The sequence below is a fragment of the Crocodylus porosus genome, unplaced genomic scaffold (genome assembly GCF_001723895.1).
Source record: "Crocodylus porosus isolate Cpor-Errol unplaced genomic scaffold, CroPor_comp1, whole genome shotgun sequence".
Classification (NCBI taxonomy): Eukaryota; Metazoa; Chordata; order Crocodylia; family Crocodylidae; genus Crocodylus; species Crocodylus porosus.
The window spans coordinates 4,466,675-4,483,319 of record NW_017728932.1 but is presented as its reverse complement, the minus strand read 5'-3'; the positions used below and the strand labels follow the sequence as shown (position 1 = coordinate 4,483,319).

The window sequence follows — 16,645 nt, the reverse complement described above, 5'->3', positions numbered from 1 at the left end:
AAGAGGAAGAGGAAGCTTCTCCCAGCCCCTGCAAAATCCCAAGGACCAAAGGAGTGACCTGGACCAAGCAGTGGCCCGGGTATTTGTTGTTATCATATTACTGAGATCGGACTGAAGACGGGAACAAGACAGCACCCGGAAGCCAGATTTGGTTTGTGGCAACTTAATTTCATAGATGTCATAGATATTAGGGCTGGAAGGGACCTCAGAAGATGATCGAGCCCAGCCCCCTGTGCCAAGGGCAGGAAGTCAGCTGGGGTCAAAGTATTGACCCAAAATAACAGCAGCTGAGTTTGGGGGAAAAAGCAAAAAGGTCATCACGTAACCAGATTTGGAACAGGAAGAAGTACCAAGGTGAAAACAAGTGAGTCACTCATCAGTAGGGGGTTCGGGTATCCCATCACGCACACAGTCATTTTCCCAGGCGCAGGCTTCTGTTCAGAGAAGCCAAAAACCAGTAAGCTGTTATTTTTTGCAATACTTGTTTTCTATGACCTAGAGGAGCTGGGCTGGGACTTTAGCAGAGTCAGGCCCCTGAGTCTCTTAACTCTCCTTTGAAGGAGCAATAAATTGAGATGGTCAGTCAGGTCTTAAAGAGCAAGGATTCAAGCCATGACTTTCCTTCTCTATAGGGTAGGCGGTAGTGTTGAAAAGCTACACAAACCAGTACGCCAGCAAGAACTGCAGCCACACCTTAGGCCCGTGAGTTTCCTTCCGATGTCCAATGAGCACGGTAAAATTCATACTTACTTGAGTAGGTCCGAATCACCTCAAATGTCTGCCGGTTTCCACGCCTGAAAATACAAGGAAAGTTCTGTCCTTATGAGAGGGAACTACAAGTGTGGAGGACACAACCAAGGTCTAGGTCACAGCTGTTAAGATGACAACAAGATGTGGTCAATGTTGCACAGCTCTCCAGTGCACAGGCCATTACCACACAAGTCGAAAGCGAGATACTTCTCTGACGCAGTGAAACGTTTCTGCTTTTGTCATGGGTGGAGAAGCGGAATTTCAGAGGGAAAAATAAAAGGATTGTGAAGGGCAACTTACCAACCCCTTTGCTGATGCAGCTGTTTATTTTCCCGTTTAGCAGCTAGAAGAAAAAAAGAATCAGAATGGGTGACTTGGGATTTAAAGTTCAGGAAAAGGAGAAGGAAAAGATCTAGAAAACCTGAGTGAACATACACTGCACACAACTGGCGAAGGCAAGCAGCAAAGAAGGCAGAGGGCACCAGCTGCGAAAACATTTCAAGAACCGTCTCCATCAAGCAAACCTGCAGCCAGGACCAGGAAAGGACATGGGATCCCAACAGCTGTCCCAGTGCTCAGCTAAAAACCGTCTTTAATTTTTAAAATTTTCTCAAAGCTTGCAGAAAAAAGGGGGAGGAGGGAGAGCTTGCACTTTCTTAGCTGGTCTAATACAAGGTATCCCCTCTCAACCAAGAGTTCTGGAGTTTTGCATGTCTTTTGGTCTCAGACCAACACAGCAACTCAATGCATCCCAGCTAAAAACCACACATTCAGAAAGTCTGACCAGGACACCCCCCCTCTTCCCCGATTGAGTCAAACTCATCTCCAGTCAAATTGGACTGGTCTTAGATTTAGCACAACCCTCCGAGTCTGTGGGTCTGCAGGGGAATTTATCATGCTCTCAGATTTACATCCATCGGCTGCACTCTGTGAGGTTATTTCTTTGGGGAGCTGAGCAGTTCCCATATACCCATTCATTTTCAGAAGTGAAAGGGGCCTTTCCTCCACAACTCCCACCCATTGCTGGCTGGCCTTCACTACCAGCAGCACGGGAATCCCTCAAGATTTTTTCCTGAAACCTCTTGCCCCCAGAGGACACAGTGTCTGCAGAAGCGATGCTGTCAAAGGTCCCTTCCATGGCAGATGTCCCCACAGCTCCCCACTGATGGGCATGGATGGGTAGAGGATGCAAAGCCGACATGCAGCTGGACTGTGCTATCTCCCATGGCTCTCCCTGGCTGTAGAAGCAGGTGGAATATGGAGGGTGCAGGCAAGTCCCAACATCTTCCTTCCTTCCAAATCCCAGACCTACTGCACTTCCACAGAAGGGCACTACTGGGCAAAGGGGGAGAGGTATGATGCAGGCCATAAATTAGTGGCTTACATAAGCTGCAACACCCCTGCATCCAACCACAAAAGCAAAGCAGCGGCAGAGATGCACAGAGCAAAAACCAGACAGCAGGACCTCGTGCTGTGCAGGGTGCTGTACTCCAGCCAAAAGTGCTACAGCCTAACTGTCCCCTGCGCACACGAGACACGAACAGAAAGAAAACGTGAGCTTAAGGACATCAGCTTTAGCTTGACCTGCGGGGTACTGCACACCAGCAAAACCATCACACACTGGGACAAAGCTTTCAACACACTGAACAGTATGGTCACCCACGTGAAAAATTAGGCATCCAACTCATTAGACGTGCTGTAGATTGGTCACTTGGGCAACAAACTGCAAGGAGACACGTTGCTGTCTGGCAGCCTTCAGACAAGCTAGGTAGCCCATGTGTTGCCCACACTAGCCTTGGACTGCCCTGTGACTCAAAGAAATGGGGAAAGCCTTACCGGACTGCTGACACTTCATGCACATGCCCACTAGAGCTCCAAGCAGCATCAAGGACGCTGCAGCCCAGAGCAGTTCCACTTGAGCCATTACTCTGCAAATGTCCAGCCTGAAAACACAAGCAATGGAAAAAAAAACATTAATGCACTTGCTTAGTGCCTTGCAGCCCTGTTGGCTCCCGGGAGCATTTAAGTGCTCAAACCTATCATGCAAAGACCAAATAAATCCTTCCTCCTTTCTTCCAGAGATCATCATAATTATATTGTGCAGAATGTAGTTATTATTATTCCCCTTTCCATGACCTTTGTGTTGAAATTGTGATCGCCTCAGAGCAGAGGCTGCCCTTCTGTGTTTGGATGATGCCTCACACTACTTCAAAGGGCTGCCTTCTCCCCATTCTGCTTTGGGGAAACAGAAGCAAAGAAAAAACAAGCGACTTGCCCAAGGTTACACAAGAAAACAGTGGCAGAGCCAGGAATAGAAGCCAGGTTTCCTGACTCGGCCTAGTTTCCCATCCACTAAACTATGTTGCCTGCACACCCAGGAGAGACTGTCACAGAAGTAGAGGTATGATTTCCAAGCATGACATAACTCAGAAATAGGAAAGACCCCAACACCAGATAGTCTAGTCCTTTCTGCCTGCCAGGGTAGAAAATGTTTTCCGACATTGCCCTCAGCAATGCTAGTCTCTGGTTTTAGAAGGCACCTTAGGGCACACTGCTACGTTAACAGAGCTCATCGAGAAAAACAAAACAAAACATTCCTCGCTATTCAGCCTGGTGTTTCTTTTGTTTGAGGTTTCCTCCTCAAAATGCAAATGCCATATGTTCTTCTGCTGGGCCAGAGAAAGAGGCAGCTGCCTTCTCCCAGATCTTGCACGGTCATGAACACCTGTACAAAGCAGATACTACTCTGAGTTCTTCGCTCACACTACCAGCTGCATTTTCCACCTACTTTGCATAGCTGAAGGATGGGGAAAACAAATGCAATAATTCCATTGCTGCAATTTCTGAGTACAGGTTTCCCTTGCCAACCACTGCGCTTCGCTTCCTGAAAGTTCCCGTGATTAGCAAGACAAAAGGCTTTATGAGAAAAACGGCAGGTGGCGAGCTAACGCGTGGCCACAGAAAACTGTGGTTAGTCAGAACTGTATACCGTGGTAGCCAAAATGGTATATAGAATATTAAGCGTGGATACTCAGAAGCGTGGTTGGCGAAACCGTGGTCGATGAGGGCAACTTGTACATCATTTTAACCCAGCAGAAGCAATGTTTTTGACAGGAGTACAAGAAATTACCCCCACGCCCTCCCCAAGGGCCACTGGTACCCCCCTTGCCTGCTTGATTGCCTGCTCTGCTTTCTGCTCCCTTCCTGATTTGCTGCTCTTTTCTGGTCCCTACCCTATCTGCCACCATATTGCCCGCCCCTTCCCTGGTCTGCTGTGTTGGCTCTTCCTAGAAATAGAGTATGGATAGGACCCGGTCTCTCCCCTCCACACTGACACGCACTTCCTGGCATCGTGCGTTATAGCTGGTGACTTTTTGCTAGCTCTCCCAGGAAGCACTTGGCTAACATCCGTTTATGGGACAGAAGCCCTCATGACTCTGAGTAAGCCAATTGCTTGGCTGTAAGAAAATTCCCCTGTGAGAAAGCTATTGCCTAATCATACATTATGGGATATCTGGCAGTTTCTTTAGAAGCATCTCAGTCCTTTTAAAATTAAAGATCGAGAGGCTATGATACAGCCTGTGGTGTCTGCAGCACAGAATTATTCAGGTTCCAAAAGCAGGGAGAGGCCTTCATCTATGCCAGTATTCCCAGCAAGAAATCGGGGCAGGATGGTCTCTGAAAGACAGGTCTTTCAGGTAGCCAGGAAGCACTGCAGAAGAGAACACCTTTCACATAGCCAGAGCAATCCTCTTGTCCTAGCATTGCATCCCCTTCTCCAGCCACAGGCCAAGGGAAGCTGCAGCCTGGCACATCACACGGAGGTACACAGCACGCACGTGGCAGCGGAAGGAAACCTATACTGCAGGCTGGTAACTGCAGCCTATACCCTTGCCTAAGGCTTGAGGATTTTTCTCTCTGGCACCCTCCTGCCCCCTCTTCATTGTGTTCAATTCCATTTCTGTCTGTGCTTTATCATCTCTAGCCTACTCCTTTGCTGGGGCACCCCAGAAGCAGCTGCATTTGATTAATTACTTCACCGAACAAGTGCTTAAAGATGCTTCATGGTGCACAGTGCATACAAAGCAACTGTTTACAAAGCCAAAACTTCAGGATGCAAAACTCCCATTGGCATCTAAGGTTGCAGATTCAAACCCTTATTTTAAAGGCATCCCTATCTGTTTAGTAAGTTTACAAGTTGGCAATGTCAAGCCAAATGAGTCCTTTTGCTGTCAGTAGATGCTGTGTTGCTGGCTTAAATTTAAACTCAAAAACTCCAGCACAGCAAAGCGTAGAGAGGAGCAACATTTCACAAGCCACCCTTCCCAAATCCCTGAAATTTCATGTTTTGGTCGTGTTGAAAATTAGGCAGGGACAAAAATGGATCCCACATCCTCTAAGGGACTTCACCCCTAGAGCTTTGCAACACCTAGTTTGTCTCAAAAACCACGAGTGCAAAAAACACAACAGCAAATATTCTACAACCAAGACAGAGAAATACAACCCAACCCACCCACACTTAACCCTGAAACAGCAAACAATGAAAAAAAACTCACAAACCTGCATACAGCCCTGATCAGGTTCCCCACTAGGCAACAACAAAAGCATAACCTTCCAGGCACAGGCAGTCATCAGCCAAGCTAGCAGAAGCGTGACCATGAGAAGCCAAGTATGGCCCGTGATTGCTCATCTGCTTATGCTGCGTTAGAACCCATGTGCAAAGGTATTGAGAGACACAACCCACTCTTTTGCAAAAGATCTAACGGAAAAAGCCAACAAGCAGGCTCGTGACTGGGCAGGGAAAGGTTAGTGACACTTGCTCATTGTGGGAGAACATGAACAACATGCATTTCTCCCTTCTCTCATTCTACTAGGTGGGAAACACAGAACAGGCTCAAGGATCTACATTTTCACTTGGGTTTTGACTCGGGTTGGAGTATTTGACTGGTCAAATAAAGGTTTGGTCAACTGGCCTATCAAATACCAGTAATTTTTTGGTTTTTTGTTTGGACCTGTTGGCAATTAAAAACATCACAGAAAAAGCCCAAATCTTCCATTAAAGGCGTCAAACAATTCAAAAAATGATATTTCTGCCAAGAAAACTACAAAAAAAGTAGTTGTTTTTTTTTTTGTAAAGTTGCTATATTTTTGACCAGTCAAAAATATGCAGCCAATTGATTGGTCAGCTGACCCACTTGTCATCCCTAGTTTTGACGACATAAGGGGTCAGGCATCGTCTGGTTTGATGATGGGGCCCGTTGCAAGTCTCAGGCATTGATCACAAACAAAAGAGTTTTACTTTTGTCGGATCCTCTTATCAGAGTTATGAGTAAAGATGCTCAAAGCTTTACCCTCGGTGGCTTGGCCCCGTTTCAAAAACTTCTCCATCTTCTCTATTATTTACCACACATGCCAACACCCACAGAAGTCTCTATGTAAAGTAGCACAAGCCATTAACGGTCTATCCACGCTGTTGGTGAGTCTTAAAAAGCATTTTAAACATGCATCAGACTATGCACGGGTCCTTAGAATAAATTTCTTAAGTTAAATTATTCCATTCAGAATAACAAGTGGTAGAGACAGGAATAATTGCTAGTTTCCATTGCATGATATTGCCCCATAGGAATTAGCAGTGCACTTACCAAAACAGCGTGGGGCTCTCTTTTCAAATGCCAGGGTATTCTTAGTAAACAAAAAAAGGAAATACTTATTTAAATGAGATGAAACAGAGAAATAGTTTTTTCAAGAGCCCTCCAGGCCTATTCTCTCTAGCTCCTTTGATCTGCACCTGCTGTGTTTAAAGGTAATCTTGGCATTTGCCTGTTACTGCCCTGAGCCTGAAATTCAAGCAGAGCCTCAATAAAAGTTGCAGAGAAGGGCTACAAGGGTGAAAGAGCCTAGATTGCTTCACTGAGCAACAGAGAGACAGAGGGGAGAAGATTGTTGCCTTGCATGCGCCATAGAAAAGGCTAGTTCAAGTTTAAAGAACTAAATGGGAACAAGAAGAAATGAGTATCCAAATGCCATTATTAAATTTAGGCTGGAAATTAATTGGAAGATTGCTATCAGAGCAGCGAGGCTCTGCAACTGTCTGCCTTTGGCAGTAGTAGGGTCAAAAACTCTTCTGGTTTTAAGATCGAGCTCACTGAACATATGAGCAGGACTGCCCACAAGGGCAGGTACTCATCTATCAAATTATTTATAATGAAGACAGCCGGACTCTCTGAGCCTACCAGGCTCTGCCCATGTAACTCAATTAGAGGAGAGAGGACTGAAACTGGTATTTTAAGGAGTTTATGAAACTCCTCTGCAAAGCCTGTGCTCCTGTTTGAAAATCTGGGGAGAGCAGGTGTCCTTTCCTATTTTAGCTTAGGATTTAAAAGGACTAACCATTTGCAAAGCCTGTAGTACTTTTAAACAAAAGGAGAAGAATCTAGAGTGGTTGGATGAAGTGCTAGAGGGAAAATAAGCTGGATAGATTAAAAACAAACCATTAAAAGCTTAACACACCTTACTCCTTGAACTTCAGCATACAGACTGAACAAGCAGAGTCAGTATTTAGACTGATTTGATAGTTTTTAAGAGCTCCAGAGACCTTCCTTGTCAAAGGCCTCCTCTACCTTAGACTTTCCCCTGCTCCAAAATAACTGATTTTAAAAGGTGGACAGGACCTTCTTGGGTTGGAACAATTTCCAGGATCACTCCAGTTAAGACTTCTAAATAGTCCCAGAAAGGGGTCTGGCTGCCAGTGTTGCCTATACCAGCCCCCAAGGCCATTTGAAGTTATTTAGAAAGTCTCTGCGATATAGAGAACATAATGCGTATTTGTGCAGAGCCCAATGCAGTGAGGTCTCTGACCAAGGTCCACAAAAGCACTCTGCCCAGGACATGGGAAATCTGGCCCAGGTATGAAGTAGATCCTGGTGCCAGTTTAAAGTCAAAGGAACTGTGCCAACTCAAGCTAGGGCTGAAGTTTACCCAGCCATTTTTATCTAGCCCCTACCAATGTTGAAATATCTATGGTCTTTATTTTTTCCCCGGGAGGGAAGTCTATGCATTTCTGCGGCAAAGGGAAAGACAGGAACACTGGGACAGACACAGTATTTTACGGATTTTAGCCGATTCTGAGGAACTGCCTCCAAGTTGGATGATTTGTTTCAGTAGGGAAACCTGTTCCCTTCCCAGGGAAAAAGAGAAACTGTCTGGTTCTAAGCATGTTTTGGGAGGGTATAAATGCCCCTGTCTTGATAGAGCAGCACTTCCAAGCTGTATTCAGCTTGGTTGCCTGTTTCCTATTCTCACTCTAATTGCCCATGCATGCAGAAGCCTGAGAAATACCATTCAGATTAAACACCAGAGCATAACAGTGGTTATGACCCCTTAAAGGCAGGTATGAGAACTATTCAGGAAAAAGCCATTGCCGCATTTTCATGCAAGCTGCTTCTTCTTCTTCTTCTTCTTATGCACCAGTAGTACATTCTGGGCTACACAAACCTAATAGGGGACAAGGATCCTGAGGTCTAAAACCTACACAGACAAGCCTTGACTCTGCGATGCAATCCATGCAGGGGAACCCCTGGTGTCTCTGCAGTGCCACACCAGTGCAGAAAGTTGTCCAGTTGGATCCCAGTATAGGACTGGGGCTTGTAAGACCTGATCCCTGCAAACAACCTGCTGATTCCCACGTAATATATGCTATCGTGCAAAATCCCGCTGAAGTTAGTGGGAGTAAAGAGTGCTGGCAGTCAGCATTGGCTCTGTAGGCCTAATATGCAAGTTTTCAGTTTCGGTACAAGGAACCAGGATGATTTCCTGAACCTGGACCCTGATACTGGGTGGCAAATACATGCATGAGAACAGAAGAATGGTTCAAACAAGAGCAAAACTAAGAGGCAAGCATGGCTGCTGACAGTTAATGCTGCTCTGAAAGTTCGAGGATGACTGAAGCAGCAAGCATTATGAAAAGGATGTGAAAGATTGTCCTGCTGCAAATTAGCTTGTTTATACATCATGAAACACTTTGGAGTCCTCCATTGAAGATGCTATCTATCTTCATAGGCAGGCAAGGTTCTTTGGGTAGATGTGATATCTTTTATTGGACCAACTGAGTAGTTGGAAAAAAGTTCTTTGCGGGCTTTTGGGCGCAATCACCCTCCTTTGTACGTAGGCAGTCTCTGCTGTTTAGAGACTTCCTATGCCTGACGGACGATTGTGACCAAATGTTTGCAAAGCACTTCTTTCCGATTACTCAGTTGCTCTAATAAAAGATATCGCATCTACCCAAAGAACCTTGTCTGCCCATGTCCTTAGACTAACGAAGCTACAGCCAAAAACCTCATTTCTTTATGCCACAAGAACTACATCCTTAACTAAAAACTTGTTGTGCGACTGTCTTCTATTTGCCTGGAGCTCAGCAAACTACAAGACATGTGGTGCAACTAACCCTTACCAGGGCTGTTAGTAGGAAAACCATATTGCAGCGTTAAGTAGCGCATGTGTAGGGAATAAAAGCTTCTATTTAATTTTTGTCCATCGTTTCAAAATATGCATCTTGTAACCAATGTGTCATATTGAATTCCCTAGTAATTAGCTCGTTTTGCTAAATATCTGGGGCACTACTTACCACTTCTATACTGTAGCATCATTTTTTTTTTTCACCCGACTAATTTTAAGACCAGTTTAGAAGCTGCAAAAAGTGACCCCCACCCCCGCTGAGACAGAAAGAGAGAAGAAAGGAAGAGGGCAGATAGTCGGGATCCCCGACATCCTAAAGTAGAAGGCTGTGGCCAAATGTATAGAGGACAGCTAGAGAAGCATAGCTTATTCCTCACATAAGGACCCCATCGAACCTAGGATCTATTGCCTTTCTCCTCCTCTCCCAGTAAGGTGTGATACATGAGGAATGTAATAGAAGTAACCAGAGCCAGGACTAACCTGTAGATTGATGGGGAAGGGCTCTTTCCCTATCCCAATGGGGCTAAACACAGATAACAGAAGGCTGGGAAAATTGCATGCAAGCTTTGCACACAGTACTGCTGTAAGTTGATTGTTGTGGACCCCATCTACAGCCCCAACCACAGTGGGGTCTGATCCAAAGCTCATTGCAACCAACAAACAGATTCTTGCAGGCATCGCAGTGGGCTCTGGGGGCAATGCCTTCCACATCCCCCACTTCCTTCCCTCCTCAGGCCCATCTTACCTGCAGCATCAGTCTGCTCTCTCTGGCTTTCCCATCCACATTATGTCTCTCAAAAGCTGCCAGCAAGACTGGAATAAGTTCCTCCTCAGGATTGTAAGCAGGGCTCGGGTTTCCTGTCACCATCTGAATCACTAAACCCAACATCCGCTGAAGCGCCGGACAGCCCCCTTCAGTTGAGAGAGACCAGCTCACTTCTCTGACACACTGGCCCCAGATGGTTGTAACGCAAGCATGTTTGCCTGGCAAGGGGAAGAGACTCAAACCGCAGTAAACGTGCACGTTACCCCAGCCATCACTACAACACTTTAGGCTTTGACTCACAGCCCTATGTAGACCAGCGTCACCAAGCTGTTTCCCCCGGCAAAGAATCTAGTACTAGACATGAATGACGCTCACGAATTCTGTACGATTTGTATTACTATGAGATCCCTAGTTAAGTTCAAGCTCAGGTGCCTAGGTGCTGTAAACAGGCAGAAAGAAGTAGCCCAGAGTTCAATAATAAGCTCAGAAGCAGACAAGGGACAAAGGAAGAGTCTGTTTTACAGACATGGACAAAGAGGCATGGAAGATTAAGGGACTTGCCCACAATCACAAAGGCAGGCAGTGGCAGAAAATCAGAACTGAACCATGAGCCAAACTGTGGTCTGACATCTTAACCACTGGGAGAGACTTCCCTTCTCATTCCAGCCTCTTTCACCATTGGGTGCCTGGGAGTATCACAAGTATTGCGTGATGGACTTGTACAAAAAGTCTGATGAATGTTGTTTTTCCTTCTTCTTTTTTTTTTTTTAAGATATAATTTCTGCTTTAGACACTGGGAAGGGTGTGTGAACCTACCACCAGGGGATTGATTTACTGGTTCTGAGCTTTTCAGTGATGACACAAGACATGCGCTCTGGGTTAGAAACAGCTAGTACGTTTCACATAGCAAACACCTATTTGATCGCTTTAGGAATGCAATTAAAATTATTTTTGTTGCATCACACCATAAAGGCACCCCGGATTGCCGTGTCCCCTTGAATTCAACTACACATGCATTTTACTTACTTCAGTAATTTCATACTTGCTTGTCAGCAAAAGAAATGCCTTTTAAAGTGTGACACATTTAACAGTTTAATTACAAGTGTTCAGAATGGCATACCAAGGATTTGTAAATACAAAACTGAGTAGAGATATGGTAGTTTCCTCACATCTATTATTGAAACAGACCACCAGTTTTGGGACAAGGAGTATGCTAGCAAAGCAAGCATCAAGAAAATCACTGAGGCATATAAGCCATTATATGGTCCAAATAAAAAGCATTTCCTTCTATGAGTCTCTCTCCAAACGCCAAATATGGAAAGCTGAACTGGAAGCATCGCAGGGATGGCACGGCAGCACGCACTTTAACTGGGCAGTTTTCATGCAATGCCAGACTGCTCAGCTATTCAGGTGCTTTCCAGCACCCTTTTTTTGAGGGGGCGTACATCTTTAAAAAAAAAAAAAAATACAAAAAAAGCAAATATTTGCGTAACTATTTAAGCACAACTTACAACCTCTTCCATTGCGTGGGGAGAAATAAGGGACTTTGTAAATGTAGCTGAGCAGCTGCATGCTCCAAATGGACTGAAGACCACAACAATGGCTTTTTGTTATTTTCCATATTAAAAACACAGCAACGTTTCAAATTGGATGCTTTGTGCTTTCAGATGGTTAGATCGCTTCTCCGCTACTTCCTGTAGATTTAGATGCAACGCACTTTAAATTGCTGTTGGTAGGAATCTCCCACTGTAACAACAAGCATGCTTTGCACTCGGAACCAGGTTCTCTATAGCACGCACCCGCAGGCTGGGCAAACAGTACTCCCACATTTGAACGGTAGTGTTTCACACCCACAACATGCACGGGTAGACTGACTGCAAACAGTACAAAGCACTGGAACTTCAGACCCGTGCTGAACTCTAGCGTCTCCCTCCAGAGGCTGCAGTCGCAGTCTGCATTTTCCCAAGAGAAAAACGAACATGCACATAACAGACTTTCTAACTTGATTGAAATTTAACTGTTGTAGCAACAGGGTCAGTTGCAACAAACTATTTACCAAGCCTCATGGTAATGATAATGGCCTGCAGCACTGGTTAATTCCATGGAGTTTGCATCCATTCCTCCTCATCTCTTTCTTCTCCAGCCATCCAGACTGAAGACTGACTGCTTTTAAGATATTAGAACTATGGAAGAGGCCAGCTCTTTGGCTGTTAGCAGCATCCGACAGCATTCGGGAGACCGCTATTCCTCCCAGCAGTTACTAGGCTGAATACTCTGATCTTCGCTGGGCAAGGCCGGCAGCATTCCCACTGCTTGAAAGATCCTGCTTTCAAGTTGTTGAGTTCATTTCCCTCTTCTCTCCGTTAATCCCCATCTCAGCTGAAGCGACTTCTCAAGCCGTTGGTCCTTAAGCAGAGGTCACAGGCTTTCACTTATTACAAACTGCTTAAAAAAATCTGCCTGCTTTATTTCTTGTGAAGTCCATTCATTTCAAACCTTTACAAGACAAAATGCACCTTCTTTGCTTTTCTGGACCAGTCCTGACCTGTATATTTTCAGTTTGTGTCCAGCACATGTATTCAAGCCAGTTTGATGGCAAAATGTTGACTGGACACAATACCTATAAAAACACTAAAAGAGAGTCAGTACCCATTTTCAACGTGTGCCCTTGATAAGAGTCCCATTCAGTGAGGAAAGATGACAAAGACTCAAGCATGAAGATTCTTGCTCTGAAAGTGTGGTGTGTGCATCTTCTGCGTCACACAGAAGCAGTGAATGGTCAATGGCTGTAGCCCTACTTGAATGGGCTAACCATGACTATAGCTGTCCTGCAGTTTCTCATGAAGCATAAGAACTATGATTTAAATCAAAACCTCTCCAAAGAAACATACCACCTCATAAAAGCTTTTGCTAGCAAAACCACAGGGGCGAGGCCCTTCTCTTCCAAGTACTCTGACAGGTAGAAAACTCACAATTCACGTCTCTGATTTGCGCTGGACAGCCCTGGGCACCAAGATGCTGGCTATATTCCTTCCTGTGGTCTCATGTTCATTGCGAAGAATTATTTTCTGACCTACTGAGCATGTTTGCAGGCAACAGCACCGAAATTAACTAAGCTTAAGATGGCACCTGCTATCCCCACTGTACAGCATCTGACCTCACGGAGATGTTACTGAAAGTAGCTAGGCTATGGATGAAGATGTTATGCTACCCCCCAGCGGTTAAAGCAGCCACTGCCAAAAGACTGCACCTAATATTTGCAGTGGATTTGTGGAAACTTATAATGAAACAACCCAGTCACAAAAATATATCATCTCAAGACTATACAGATGCAGTGGCTTCAGTAAGTGCTGTGTGTTTCTTGCTAAGACCTCTGAGCAAATCTTACAGGCAAAAAACAAATTTCTGAGTTGAACACAAAATGCTAGCAAGGTTTGAATGCCTTTATTGGGTTTTTATACAGCAAGAAGAAAGTTACACAGTTCATTACAGTACAGATTCTTGTAGGGGTTTATAGGTGCTTACTAATTTTTGGTTAGATTCAGAATATAGCAGAGGCTCTTGGGAGCAAGGAGTGCACAGTCAGTCTCAGATAGCAGGAAGTACTGCCCTACTGTGCTGAACAGCAACTTGCTAAGTCAAAAGCTGCCAAGCAAAAAATTTAAACTACATGCAGTGTTTGGCAAAGGCAGCATATTCAAAACATCAGCCCTGGGCTACCCTCTAGGGCTTTACACAAGAGCTTGTGATTTTCAAAGTAGCAGATCTATTGAAAACCAAGATGCTTCAGCCCATGAATATTGTTGTTTCAAGCAGGACAGAAGTATCCAAGAAACCACCGATCCAAGTTGTACCTTGCAGCTGATCATGCAAAATTAAGTGACAGCAAGTCCTATTGATCGCATAAAAGGTGAACCATAACTGCTTTGTATTATAGTATTAGTGCAGCTCTTTTCACTTAAAATGAAAAACACCCTGTGATCCAATGACAACTATTATACCACAATCATAATGCAAGGGTAGGCTCAACCCTGCATCTTTTGCACTCTTAGGCAGCATCCTATTCAACTCAGGTGTGATATGAAGGCATCAGTAAGAAAAAAATCCCATTCTTTAAATGCGAGGGAGAAGTCCAAATAATGAAGTATTATCTAAGCCAGTGGTTCTCAAACGCTTTTTTCGTGGACAATTTGAAAATGACTGAGGGTCTCAGTGGACCACTTAATAAGCTTTTTTTTGTTCTACAAATCAAAGCACACAACTCATAATTTTAATATCAGTAGTCTTACCTTTCTAATGTGATGGACGTGCCTGTTTTTTTGAGCAAAGTTCTGGGAACTCGGATGTAATGTTTGTCAGCTTTGTCCTCAGGTCACCTTTCTGTGGATCACCTGAATGGAGTTCATGGACCAGTGGTGGTCTATGGACCAGTTTGAGAACTTCTGATCTAAGCCACATCAGAGGGGGGAATGGGGAATAGCAGCTGGTTGCCCAAAATATCCTTGGGCTATTAATCCTTCTAGCCCAACTCAAGAAGCTTCAGTGCTGTGCTGTTAGGACCTACAGTCAGTTTCAGGGCTGCTGTCAGTCGCAAAACTTCTTGTAACGGGGGAAAGGTCTTTCGGCTAAAGCCTTAATGAAGTGCCAACAGCTGAGCACATGCTGTTCTTCCATGAATTAGCCAGCAAGACTAGCTGGATTTAAACCAAGCAAATATCACTAAGCCATTTAGATGGCTACCACCATTACTTATAAGCATTTTAAAGAGGCCCTGTCTAGCCAAAAATAGGAATCATACTAAATCATAGAACTAAAGCCATTAGAAAACCAAGCAGCCTTGTAAAACCCAATGTTACTATGAACCTGCTGTGGGAGTCAAACCTCTGGTGCTGAAAGGTTAAGTTATAGCAAGTCTGCTGTAGTTACAGCAAATCTGCCCTTTGGGGGTGGGGGTAGACCTGATAGATCTTGAGGTCCCTTCCAGCCCTAATGTCTATGAAACTTATTAAATCAAATCACTAAACACTTCAAACTTTACTTCAAATGCTGCTCCCAGGTCTAGCTAGTTTCTGCCATTATTTCTTCCCTTCCGTTAAAGTATTTAACTTTCAAGGTAAGCTGTTGGATATGTAGATAATCAATAATCCTGTACCAATTCTCCACAGCCAGAAAGGTCGAGATAACAGTACAGGATGCTCTCAAAAGTTCACTGAAGGACAAATTGATGGCCTTAAAATCCTGGAGCAGAATAAATTGCATGCAACGTGGGGAATTTAGCCAGCAGGGAACTAAACACTTAAGAATGAAAAGCAATTCAGTATCTAAGCACTTACGCAAAATTCCTATTTCCAGAATTAAGTACAAGCAGTAATCTACTTTATACCAAGAAAGACAACTCGCAACCCGAAGCCAACCAAATCTTTGCGAGTGCCACAATGGGATACTTGGTTCTGCATTAGGAAATAAGAACTTACTGGTGTATATATCCTGCATATCTATATGCCTGTAGTGGTAACTGAAATTTGCTAACAAATTAAGTCCATGGCCTTTACAACACAACCCTAAGAAAATAAATCAACAGCTAACCACAGGAAATTTGGCTGGCATGCTTACTGAAAGCGAGCATTTGAACGAACGTGACAGAAATGCATTTAGTAAAGACTTGGAAGATAGACGAGCTTAAAATAAATGGCATGAAATCCGGCCTTAGAAACTAAATGCAGGCACCTGATGGGTTCGGCCCCTGCAGCAGGGAACAGATTCTAAGGGGATCACGTATTAGCCATAGTAAGGATGGCACCAATCACGTAGCAACAACACTCAGGGCTTTGCACAGCAGAGGGTGATCGTGAAAGCGCATGCCAGAACCTTCCAATGAAGAGGTCATTGGACACACTCACCCTTCTGATTCAGCTACATTGCCTGCTCTAAAGCCAGCTTTGCTATTAAATCTGTTCCGCACAGAATTTGCAGGAATTTCAATAGGTCTTGTTCTGAACAATTGCAAGTAACAATTTATAGTTCTCCGAACATACAATTAGAATTTGGCAGCTGACATGAACACATTACCAAAAGCTTCTCCACCTGCCAAAAAGTCCCTGATTAGATTTTGTTGCTTCAAGCCACATCAAGTGGAAAATACCAGCCTAATCCAAAACTGTGATGGGGCAAGATTAACTGGACACGTGTGTTCATTCTGCTCTGGCATGATTCTCCATTCTAAGTCCCATAAGCTGCTAGTTGTATAATATCTTCTATATCTGCCAAACTTTGGTATGTCCAGCAAAAGTTTGGGTAAAATGTCAACTCCTTGTGGCTTGTCATTATCCTGGTCTCTGCATACTAAGTTACACATTCAGTTGTATAAAGAAATATTGGCAGGCCCCACTTACTGGTCTGTTGGAAAAAAAAAATGAAAGCAACTTCTTGAAACTAAAGCCTGCTTTTGATCTTTGACTTGTAAGAGTTTTGCATCAAGTTATTCAAATCTCTCTCTTCAGTGTCTGTAACTGTTAGAGCACCATTTTCTAGGATTATTACAGCACGTTCAAGGAAACCAAGCTGGAAGCACTGTCAGGAGTATTATTATATACTTGGCAAAGTAATGAGGCAGTGACAGATCTCAGGTCTTAACTTCAAGGAAATTTCTGCAGTGTTAAGATTTGAAATGCCAAA

At 44.3% G+C, this 16,645-nt stretch overlaps 1 protein-coding gene across 8 annotated transcripts in view; it reads right to left on the bottom strand.

Annotated features, from left to right (window-relative positions):
- LAT2 (linker for activation of T-cells family member 2) overlaps positions 1–10,928 on the bottom strand; it is a 36,384-nt gene extending 25,456 nt beyond the window's left edge. For 5 of the 8 annotated variants that reach the window (XM_019545458.1, XM_019545459.1, XM_019545460.1 and 2 more), the window contains exons 1-3: positions 2,587–3,639; positions 1,051–1,093; positions 751–794 (exon numbers count right to left, since the gene is read on the bottom strand). In XM_019545458.1, coding sequence (XP_019401003.1) covers positions 751–794; positions 1,051–1,093; positions 2,587–2,839 — 340 coding nt within the window. In that variant the 5' untranslated portion in view covers positions 2,840–3,639. Of the gene's footprint in view, positions 1–750; positions 795–1,050; positions 1,094–2,586; positions 3,640–5,310; positions 5,753–6,392; positions 6,433–9,949 lie in introns of those variants that run through there. The other 3 variants (XM_019545465.1, XM_019545463.1, XM_019545464.1) reach the window with 3 other exon arrangements.
- Positions 10,929–16,645: the final 5,717 nt, after the last annotated feature.